The sequence below is a fragment of the Zingiber officinale genome, chromosome 5B (assembly GCF_018446385.1).
Source record: "Zingiber officinale cultivar Zhangliang chromosome 5B, Zo_v1.1, whole genome shotgun sequence".
NCBI classification, from domain to species: domain Eukaryota; kingdom Viridiplantae; phylum Streptophyta; class Magnoliopsida; order Zingiberales; family Zingiberaceae; genus Zingiber; species Zingiber officinale.
Window position 1 is genome coordinate 119,688,254 of NC_055995.1, and position 12,121 is coordinate 119,700,374.

At 37.4% G+C, this 12,121-nt stretch overlaps 1 protein-coding gene across 1 annotated transcript; it reads left to right on the top strand.

Annotated features, from left to right (window-relative positions):
* Nucleotides 1–1,932: 1,932 nt before the first annotated feature.
* LOC121985599 (zinc finger CCCH domain-containing protein 36-like) lies at nucleotides 1,933–11,011 on the top strand. Its single transcript, XM_042539159.1, has 5 exons — nucleotides 1,933–2,182; nucleotides 8,363–8,546; nucleotides 9,033–9,205; nucleotides 9,324–10,675; nucleotides 10,759–11,011. Exons 1-5 carry the CDS (start codon nucleotides 2,002–2,004, stop codon nucleotides 10,786–10,788), a joined length of 1,920 nt encoding a protein of 639 aa, XP_042395093.1. The 5' UTR covers nucleotides 1,933–2,001; the 3' UTR covers nucleotides 10,789–11,011.
* The last annotated feature ends 1,110 nt before the right edge of the window (nucleotides 11,012–12,121 follow it).

Consider the following 12,121-nt stretch of genomic DNA (forward strand, 5'->3'; position numbering starts at 1 on the left):
GGAATGAGTTATTATCGATGAACTTGAGTTGTGTGTTCGGGGCGAGCACAGGATACTCAAGCTCATCGGAAGGCCAAAACCAATTTCTCCTCTAGGTCCCTGTAGTAGCCTCATTATATCCTCAAGTCCATCCAAATGTAAGGCTCTTCTTGGTGTCCAAGAAGTGGGCCGGTCCAATGCTTGGTGACCAAGCAAGGGCCGACCACATCCTCTCCTATAGGGGTCGGCCCTTTGCTTGGTGACCAAGCATGAAGGGGTCGGGCACAATAATTCAAAAAGGGAGGGTTGTTTTGAATTTTTAAAATCTTCTCTTTGTAGAAAACTATAAGTTTTAAAAGAGAGATTTTAATTTTCAAAACTTTCCTTATTTGAATTAGGCTACATGTTTAAATAGAGAGTTTAAAAGATTTTAAAACTTTTCTTTTTTAACCATCCTCATGGTTTAAGAAAAAAAAAAAGGGAAAAAAGTTTTAAAATTTAAATTTTCTATCACCATGTTAAAAAAGGAAATTTTATAAGAGAAGTTTTAAATTTTAAAATATGGTTTTAATTTTTAGAACTTTCCTTTTTTAACTCTTACTTTAGGAAAGAGAGCTTGTAAAATTTTATAAGAATTTTTCTTGTAAAATTTTATATAAAAATTATTTATTTCTTTCTCTTGTGGGGGCCGACCAACCTTGCTTGGTGCCCAAGCAAGGTGGCCGGCCATATTAAAATAATAAAATCATCATCCAATTAATTTTGATGATTGATTCAATCAAGAGGAAAGAAAAGGAAAAATAAAAGGGAAAAGAAAAAACTCTTGGATGATTTTATTTTTTGTAAAAAGTTTTTCCTTATTTGCCTTGGGCAAGTAATATAAAAGAAGGGGTGAGGGGGCTTCATGAGACACAACTCTTATTCTTTTGCTTGGGTGATCTCTTGGTAGCCGGCCCTCTCCTTTCTCTCTTTCCCTTTGCTCTCTTCTCCTTGGTGGTGGTGGTGGCCGAATTCTAGAGGAAGAGGAAGGACTCTTTTGGGTGGTGTTCATCTTGGAGGATCGTCGCCCACACGACGTCCAAGGCGAGGCGAGGAATACGGCAGAAGATCTTGAGGTCATTAGCTTACAAAGAGAAGGTATAACTAGTATTTTTCTTCCGCGTCATACTAGTTGTTTTTCTTTGTATGAATTCTAAATACAAGAGACAATTAGATCTAGTTTAATCGAATTTTTTTTTTGATTTTGTGTTTTCTTCTTTTTCGAATTTGTGATTCGATTGTTCTTTTTGGTTAACCTAGAGTTATTTAAGGAAATAAATATTAGCTTTCCTTAAAAGGCTTTGCCTAGACGGTGGTGGTTGCTCTCATATCCAAGAAGGTCATGTGCCTCGCCATGCAGTCCTGAAAGCCAATTTTAGAAATTAATATTTATGGAATTAATAACCTAGGTAGATTTGAATCAATAGTGTTAAGTTCCGCTTGCGATTCAAATCTAAACCATTAAGAACAGATAAGTTAAATTTGGAATCAATGATGTTAAGTTTCGTCTGCGATTCCTAATTTAATTTCTAAAGAACACAATAGGTTATTTAAAGAAAAATTCGATACTTGTATAAAAATTTTTGTATAATGAAATCGGTACATTTTTTTTAGGATTAATCAACAACTATGTTACGTAATATTCCTAAATGTCACTCATAATGTAAATTATGCAGGAGAGGGTGGGAGTTTTTTTTAAAAAAAAATTATTTATGTCATCGATCTCTGGAAGGATACAGTGGGCTTCATTATAAAATCGTGTGGAGCCCCTCTTATTTTTTTCTTCTTCCATTTCACGTTAGAGTTTGCACTTCTATTTTGATGAAAGGACGTGACGGAAAGTTCTGTAGTTTGAAAGGGCTAGAATGTAATTTTGGTTTAACATAAAAGGTAATTTTTGTCTGAGTACACGGCGGACATTGTTTAAAGGCGCCGTGGTTTTTCTTCGCTGTTTGCCTTGGTAGCCTTCGCCGCCGCCGAAAGATGCCGGAACCCTCGCCGAAGTCGGACCGTGCTTCTCCCTCACTTCCATTGCAGGTTGCTGATTCCCTGGCCGACGATTGCGTGCCCCCGGAAGAGGATCGAAGGGAGATCGGAGAAGAGGGCGAGAGAGTGGCGGAAGAGGAACGAGACGAGGGGCGGCGACGCGATGACGAGGTCAATGGTGTGCCCTTTTATCCATCCGTTTCTCTTCTATGTTTTAGAATCTTTTGGACCCATTTCGTGATTTTGGTTCCTGGTTTCGTTCCTTTCCCGCATTGGATTTTGATGTTTCTGCAGGAGATGATACTTTGTAGTTGTCCTGATGCATCCACTGAGCATATTGAAGTTGAGAAGCAACGATTTGTCTCATTTTTTTATGTACAGGATGATTTAGAATTCTTGGAGGGTTTATGCCCTTTTGCCTCGCCTATTGGCGCACTTGTAGTTTTATGTCGTAACTATTTTTGCTTAGATTTTGTCATCCGATGGCATGGATATCTCTAGTGTAGGGCCTTGTTGCGTTCTTTAACAATTTCACCTGTCCCGATGAAGATCTAGTGATCTACACTACACCCTGATTGGGTTTGCGTAGCAACGATAGATGGCTTGCGGATGGATGACAAAGTTAACTTTTTTGTGGGGGTGTAAGATTTTTACATCCCTCCTAGGTTGCTTTTCCATCGCTTGCCCATCATAAAATTTAATATAACATATTTATATATTAAATTCCCCCTTCATGAACCCACACTACATAAGAAGAGACATGTAGCATGAATGGTTACCCCATAACATGCTCGCCTTGGCCTTCCCTGATTCTTATGTGGGGTGGAGATGAGGTGTTAATCCACGTGCATCCCTAGTAAGCACATAAATGGCTCGTATTTTTTAAAGGTAAATTAATTATATTTGTAACAACCAGGTCCAATGAGAATGGGAAGTTGGGAAGTGATCATTGGGGTTGCGAGTTCAAACATGGTGTGACTCTTGGTAAGCTTCTAAGCCATTTGGGTAGGAAAATCTAGGAACATATATCAAAGCTGAGAAAATGTGACTAGCACTGGGGGTTACTTGCCTTAAATGAATTAAATATGTATTCCCATAATAATTTGGCTTTTGCTAGAATTGACTGATTTCTCTATAAGGACTCTTTAGTTAAGCTATAAGTGGGCTTGGTGTGGAGTAATGTGTAACCATTTGGAAAGCTCCTCACTTTGGCTTTGAATTCCACAATGAGATAAAACCATGAAGTTGATATATATGATACAGACTCTGCGGACAATGCAAGAATGTTACTAAGTACATCGCATGTTACGTACTAGCATCTGAGAAGGATCCTTCTAATATGATATATGGTTTGAGGATGAACCAACTGAAGATGGTGGGGTTGTAATACGCTAGTTTCTTGAGGGTAGGGAATGATCAACAAGCAAAGAGCAACAAGGTACGTTTCTTGATAGGCTTCAAGGCGCAAGGAAAAGGAATGTGTAGGAACACATGTTGAAACAAGAAAAAATGTACTAAACCATGAGTGCAACTTGCCTTAAATGGATTTCTCAACAATGAAATGTCTTTTTGTAATATTTGTTGGTTTCTCTTTAAAAACTCCCGCAGTTAAGCATGATACACGTGAAGCAATTCCAGAATGAGTAATCATTAGGAAAAACTACGAGAATAATGTGGCATTGGCCAAAGTAGGCAACACTTCAATGTTGTTAAGTAAATGATGTGTTACAATATTGACGGTAATATATAACATGATGTGCTAAAAATGTAAATTTATATTTATCTTACAATATTTTAAACTATGGTTTATATATATATATATATATATATATATAGTAATTTTATCCCGGGTGACATCGTACGTGACGCGCATGAAGCTTCCACCAGTGAGTACCAAGGAAGGGCACATTGGGTCTATTACACGCATTCTTACCTTGTATTTTGCAAGAGGTTATTTTCACGATTATATAATATATTAAATTAATCAACTTAAACAATAAAAGTAAAATCTACATCTACTTCTTAGCAGTAAATTAAACATTCTTAGTAATTAATAATTCCAAATAAACATTTTGCATATGAACCTTAGCAATAAAAAATGCAGAATGCAACATAAAAAATGCATATTAACCAACTTATATAATTCATATAAAAAAATTGTACACCGATGCATGAAGCTCCCACCAATGTGGAGTCAGGGGAAGAGTCTATTATACGCAGCCTTACCTGCTTTGCAAGAGGTTGTAGGTCGCACAACAATAATTTTACCGGTTCGCTAAGGCTCTCCTTCCAACTTATATAATTCATATATGAATGATATATTGTATGTTTCTTTGAGCAACACAACTAATGTTTCTTATTTGTTAATTTAATAAAATTATTTGATTATTTAGATATTAATTTAGGCATATCTTGATGTGATTTGGACTTTAAAAGCCTAGGGATGGTTTTAGCCTATATAATTGTTGTACTACTTTCAATGGATTCAATTTAGACCCTTACTCCAAAATGCATGTGGCCCCATAAGTGGTTTATGTTGAAGTTTTTTCTAAATAACAAGCCTTGATAGAAATAAATAATTAACTAAAACTAGATACACATTATTAGAAGTTAGAACTTAGAGGATGCATATCATCTTACTTAATGAAGATTTGTCGTAACTTTTGACTAAATAAATATTGATAGCATCGTGCTTAATTATTAATACCATAGTTGTTAGAATTGTACATATAGTTTTGGATAGTAGAATCATGGCATAGAATTGTAGGATCCTATAGTTTAATTAAATATATTATAATTATAACATTTACATCTATCATACATAATAACTTTCATTTTAATATGTTGTATTAATATGAACTTTTTACATGCATCATTCCATTCTCATGAAGCATAAATAAAATTGAATGCGTTAAGTTCTTACTTATTGTTCTTTCTTCATTAGGCAAGTAGTAACTTCATATCTATAAAGATAAATGATAATTATAAAATTGATGAAAGTGACAATTTTAAAAGAGATTCTTCTTTTTATGACTTAATAAGAATCTTATATAATCAGTGTTCTAAATGGCGGTTGAGGCGGCCTAGGCGGGAGGCCAGCATCAACCGCACCGTCTCAAGCAAAGGCGGTGCTTAAGGCGGTAACTCACCTCCTTCCGCCACTGCCGCGCCTAGAACCACCACCGTTGCCTCCACTGCCGCAGTTTCACCACCGTGACAAGTCCGGACATGTCACTTGGGCCAACGACGTGTCCAAATGTGTCGTGCAAGCTTGAAAGCATTGTGCGAGCTCAGTGACGGGTCGGAATGCACCGCCGTGATCGGTGACGCTTTCGGGCGATGCATCAGACTCGTTGCCCGACCAAAACAGGATACGCGGTTTAATTAAACTTTAGGTTAATAATTTTAATCAACTCTAACTATGATTGAGATAATTTAAATAGACTTAATTAAAGCCTAATAAATTATCTCATTATATATATATATATATATATTTTATTTTTAAATATTTAGATTAAATTTTTTATCACTGTCTAGGCGGTAGGCGGTAGGCGGTTGATAACCGGCCCACCACCAACCTACGGTCATTTACAACATTGTATATAATTAAGAACTTGCTCAAACAAATGATAAAAAAAAAAAAAGGGCAGCCCGGTACACGAAGCTCCCGCTGTGCGGGGTCCCGGGGAAGGATCCATTGTACGCAACCTTACCGTTTTGCAAGAGGCTGTGGAATTTCTAGGATTCGAACCCGTGACCTTTTGGTCACAAAGCAACAACTTTACCGTTGCTCAAACAAATGATGGCACAAAAAAATAATTGTTATATTAAATGTTAATTTTTAGGATGTCTAATTGGACCTAAATATGTCCTATAATTGTCAGGCATGTTGGGACCTAGATCTTACGTAAAGTAAACATAGAATCGGATTGTAGATTCTTAATGTCCTGAATGATTTCAAGTACTATTTGAGATCTAAAATGTTTAGGTCAGTTCAGTAAAACTACAAGATCCCAAGGTTCGGACTGCTATCTTAAGTGTATCACAATAGCTAATCTGAATTTGACAATACCCAATGTTTGAGAAGAATAAAGCTTGTTGATGGATACATAGAATGAGAATGAGAGAACTTGATAGTGATTTAGATATCATGATACGTCTAAGTTGTCTACCATTTGAGTACAATGAATTTCTATATCGAATTAATTTGATGAGGAAATTTCTTATTGCCCATTTCTTTTCAATTCTTAATGGGTGAAATAAAAAAATATTTTGTACCTTTTCATCAATGGAAGATACAAATCTATATTTTTTATGATTCAATGTCAACTTACACCAACTATTCTATTATGTTATTGAAAATATGATATTATGTTACAACATTTTAGATAACAAAACTATTATGGATAAATTAAAATTATTTTTAATGTATTTTGTAATTTCTATGCCAAATTTACTATCCATAATTTGATATGATGTAGGATTCAAAGGTTCACTAAAATAATTCATCAGATGAACCTAAAAGATAACCTTATGATTTGTTGGTCATTTGGTTTTAAGTGCTAGTTGCAGATTACTTTGTATTACCTCACTCTTATCTAATTCACCTTTTTTTGTTTAATTATATAAGTAATTTTAGATGTATTTGCTAATAAAGACTCCATATGCATCTCATGCCCATATAATATACTATTGGCCCTATGTATTAGTATGATCATTGACTATCTATATATACTTTAAAAACCATGGTTGCCACCGGAGCAATGGTGCAATGATTAGGCCCTCTAATGAATAACCAAAGGATCTAAGGTTTGAATTTCAGCTGCAGCGCACTGCAAGGGATTTTCCCCCTAGTGAGAAGCGGGTCTAAGAATGCTAGCCATCTCGATGAGCCTCCGTGAGCACTTCCCGATTTACCTAGTGGCCGGTGGAAAACTTTTGTGGGGCAGGCTGGTTACCCCTAGGATTGGTCGATTCACAGAGCTAGATACCTGGTGCTAACTAACAAAAACCATGGTTGCCTCCCATATGCATCATATCCTTTTTATTTTCAAGTCAGACTTCTCTATCTTTAATTATTTTTAGCTAAGCACGTTGGTGACTTGTTTTCAGAAACCAATAGCTCTACCGCTACTATTGATCCTCATGGCTCCATTATAGTAACTATAGTTGTCAAAATTGGCTAACATTGATACAAATCACCTGTAATTTACCTAGAAATGAGTTAAATTCCATGAAAAATATATCAAAATGATTGAAATTTGGCTAAATCAAGAGTGGAAGTATGAGATCTATTCAAAATTAGTTGAAATAAGTTGAAGTTGGAAACTCAGCGATTTAACAAACCTCTTGCTTGTCTCGGCTCGGTTTCTAGCAAATGTGCACAAGACGATGAAAGACTCTTCTTTACCCTCTTGAATTCCAATTTAAATTTCTCAGCATCGTCACCACTCAAGATTTTCACAAGATCGATAACTCAACCTTGCTATTGCTTATAAACAACCACAAGTTAGATTAAGTGCCTCATTTTTATTCTCAAAACAGAATTGAGAGAAATTAATGCTAATTGACAGAAATAGTATAAAAATATTTGTTGTGATTTAAGTCTCAATTAAGTTTCCTAGTATGTTGAATTTTATTTAATTAATATTATAATCTTATTCAATTTTATAGTGATAGATTTTTAACATTTGCTGTTATAGAATTTGATTTTATTATTTGTTATAATATATTTGTGTTTTTCTTTCATATTAGTTAAATGGTAGTTTGGTGCACGAAGCTCCTTCCAACGTAGGGTCTCAAGAAGGATCGAACCACATTAGATTTACTGTACATAACCTTATCTTGTATTGTAAGAGGTTGTTCCATGACTCGAACCTATGACCATAAGGTCACACGGTAACAACTTTACTGTTGCGCAAACGCTCCCTTTTGCGTTCATATAACTAGATAATATTTATTATTTTTTGATGATCTAGTGTGTGTATGTGTGTGTATTTGATAATGAAAATAATTAATAATGTCATTATTAATATTGTGATAATGATAGTAATAAGTTGTACGTTGTTATATGATATTTGGTGAAACATAATGTACAATATTATTATGAGTGAATACAATTTGTTATTTTATATATGAACCTTTCTTTTAATTTTTTCCCTTAATGTTTCATAATCACTAGCCCCCACTCATTATAACGAGTGATATTAATGGTTCTTTTACCATCTGAGCTTTTTGCTGATACCAATTTTGACAACCATCTTAGTTACATTGGAAATTTCTATTTTTGAATTGATGTTCTTTTAAGCCATTTCCTTGACGATGTTTGACCATCTTTGTGGTTGTCCTTTTAATGTAGATACAAGCAAAAAACAGGAAGGCTGTTGCAAGAATCCAAAGTCAATTTCTTCCAATTCTGAGAGATCTTTTGTCAATTCATCAAATTCTCATGCCCAGTATTTTAGGGATGGTGATCTTGGCAATGGTTCTCCATCTAAGTTGCATTACAAAAAGACATCTGAAGACAAAAATGAAGAGCTCTGGTAAGGTTCTGGACAACACGTATTAGTTAACTCAAAAATAGTTTCTACAACCAACTTTGCCACAGATATTCATTAAGGTTAGAGTCGACAATGACAATTTGGAGCTGATTGCAGCGACGGGTTCCTTTATTAGTTAATAGAAGAGTATTTTTAGCAAATAATATGATGGTTGTATGGAAAGGAAACATTAGATTGTCCTACCAAAAAGGATACAATTCCATATTCTGATACATCACAGCTAAATGTTATGTTATTTATAATAGTGAGCTCCTTTCACATATATTGGAACTCATATTTCACAGCGTGATTGTTGAAGGACTTACATTTGGAAATTATGCTAGATTACTAATTACAATATTCAACTCCACACAGAACTGAAACTCATACTTCACAGTTAGACAGTATATCTTCTGTTTATCTATTTATGTTGCTTTCTCCCTTTTATATCAATGCTTAGACAGTAATCGTACTCTGTGTCTTTCTCAGCCAACCTAAAAAAAGGCCATGGAGTTCTCCTTTTATTCAGCATGAACGTGAAAATAAAAATCCTGCAATTGTTTGCGATTTTTTTGCTCAAGGTTGGTGCATCAAGGGAAGTTCTTGTAGATTTCTTCACAAGAAAGAGGTGGTTGGCGACTCTGGTCTGGAGACACAGGAAGGTAAGGGTACTGCTGACAATTCCATTGATTGTCAATGCTAGTAAATGATGTATCTAGAATTTTATTGATTTACCATGTTTTAAATCTTTGATAAATGGAATTTTACTTGATTCAATAGGCATATCGGACATGCCAATTTCAGAATATTCAACAAAACCAGATTTCCATTTACAAAGGTCTCTTGTCAGAACATACGGCAAGGAAATGCATGGATTGTCTGAATTCAAGAGCCATGATATTCTTCATGCATCAAAGAACTTTTTTGATGAGCATTTTCAATCTGGCAGTGGTAGGACATCTGCTCTCCTAGGCGATGAAGTAAGACAGGAATCAATGTTCCAAAGAAAAAACACAATAACAGGACTAATACCTATGGTTGATTTTACTGCTGATAGATACTCAACTAGTGGAGAGATTTCATCAAGACATTTTTCAAATGAAAGAATGATGTACAAGGAAATGCCAATTGGCGATCATAGAAATGATGCATCTTCTTTGACAGAAAACCCATTAATTTCAGAATCTGTTTTGTTCTCTGGTGTATCATCTACACCAATCGATGTCCACAGAGATAGCGACGATGCCTATTCTTTTGGAGAAAAGCCAGATGACCTTTCTGGACAACATCGAGGGAGCTGCTTCACAATTCATGATTCTTCTTGTCTAACAAGTTTCAAGTCAAATTTTGACAACTCTACTTATTCAATTCAGGGATCTGCTGCAACTGAGTCACTTCATTCATTTGCTCAAGCAGGCACAAGATTTATTCATGGACTTCCAGTAAGTGATGAACGCGGAGATGTCCATACAATGTTAAACCACTGCAGCAATTTCACTACTTATGGACAGCCAAATGTTGCTGGGGATTCGTTGTCTCGGCTGCAACAAAATCTTGAAGAGAACACTTGGGAAAACTCTATACCTTTTCAACCGTCATTTTCCTTTGCTTCTTTTATTGAATCCTGTTCCGATAGCCAATTTGATCCCCTTGGCAGCAACATTGGTCATCCAAAAGAAGTCACAACTCCTGTATTAGCTGGAGATTTTAAACCAGGATATGATGCCAACAAATCTGCAAATTCTTTTACTTCTGCTAGCGACACAGCTACTGTGGCTCCTGGTCTCACCACAAATGACGAGAAAGGGAACATCCCTCGTATTACTGATCCTGCTCCTATTAATGATGCAAAAGTTGGCAATAACATGAGAGATGTAAACAATTTAGATAATAATATTATGGAATCAAAGTCAATGAAGATGGTTTATGCAGCTTTGGTGGACTTCTTAAAGGAATTGCTAAAGCCATGGTGGAAGGAGGGTCACTTGAGTAGGGATACCCATAAGTTGATAGTTAAGAAGACAACAGAGAAAGTCTTAGGTGCATTGCAACCCCATCAAGTCCCTAATAGCCCGTTGTCAATACAACAATATTTATCCTCCTCCAGGCCAAAGCTTTTGAAACTAGTGGAGGTCTACTCTCTACCTTGGCAATCAAAACCTAAGTCTTATCTTTTTTTATATAAAAAAAAATTCTATGTTTTTTTTTTTTGCAGGCCTATGTGGATAAATATACTAAATCCTGACATGACTGCTCTTCTCGTGGATCTGATCTCTTCTTTCACTGGGTATTATAAACTTACATTCATGCTTGACTGCTTATGGTAAGCACGCAAGCCTTTCCCCCTCCATTTCGATCCAGTTTTTCCTGGATTATGTATACTTTTTAATTGTCAAAGTCATAGCGAGAAATTGTAACATTAAATTTGGAGTTAAGGAATAGCCAAAGGCCATGGATAATCAACGATATTTCGTGTTAAATGGATGCGCATACTGAAGAAAGTTGGTTTGTGTTGTACTCGATGTTTTAAAGGGCATATGTAGACGTATTTAAAGTGTTTAAGTGATTTTAAATGTTAAATTAAAAGGTAAAAAGTGATTTGACCCGAAAAGAAATAAATTCGGGAGCAAGAAGGTCATCTTAAGAACATGGACAACACTATGCCAACGTGCTTGCAACATCTAACCAAAGTCAACGCTCTCGTTTTCAAATTCTTGAACTCGTTCCCGGCTCCGCTCACGGCCAAGAGGAAGAGCAGACGACTTCTCCTTGAAGCTCAAGTTCCCAATGTCCATGGGGAGCGAGAGGAAGATCTCGGTGGATCCCCTCTCCTTGAAGCTTGTCGCCGAGGACGGAGGAGCTCCTCCAGCCGTCGACTCGCCCCTGTTCTTGCTTCCGCCGCTCGCGCAGCCCGATCTCTTCAGCGGCAGCCTCCAAGGAGGCTCTTTTAAATCGCCTAACTTGGCGCAGCAGCGGCACCACCTCGCGGCCGTCACCAGCCTCGGTCGGCAGCACTCCCTCGCTCTCTCCCGCTTCGCCGCCGAGCAGAGGGCGGCGCTTTGCCGGAGCAAGTCGTGCGGCGAGGGGCGGTCCTCCGTGCCTTCCGACGGCTTCATTGACATTTTGTCGAGCAGAGAGAGCGCCGCTCGAGTGGCCCCCGGTCGCGAGCAGAGCCACTCTGTGGGCTCGGGGGAACCACGAGCGGAGCAGCGGGTGAAATGTGGGTGCTTGTTCTTGCCCGGTTTGTCCCACAAGAAGAAGCAAATGAGCCTCCGGAATCGAAGCCAAATGGAGGAAGAAGAAGAAGACGAAGAGGAGGAGGAGGAGGAGGAAGTAGAAGTCATGGACGCGAGCCACGTGTCGAGGACGGTCTCCCTTGAGAAATTCGAGAACGCGTCGTGGAATTCGTCGTCGCCGGTTTCTGGAAGTCCCAGAGGCTCCTTATTCCACTTTCCGACTGAGCTGTTGCTGATCGGCCGCAGCGAAACGAATTCGCCGGTGAGGGCGGCGTTCGTGTTCGACGGCGGCGCCGGGAACGCGAAGACCGTACTGAAGCGGAGCTTGTCAAGGTTGGGGTC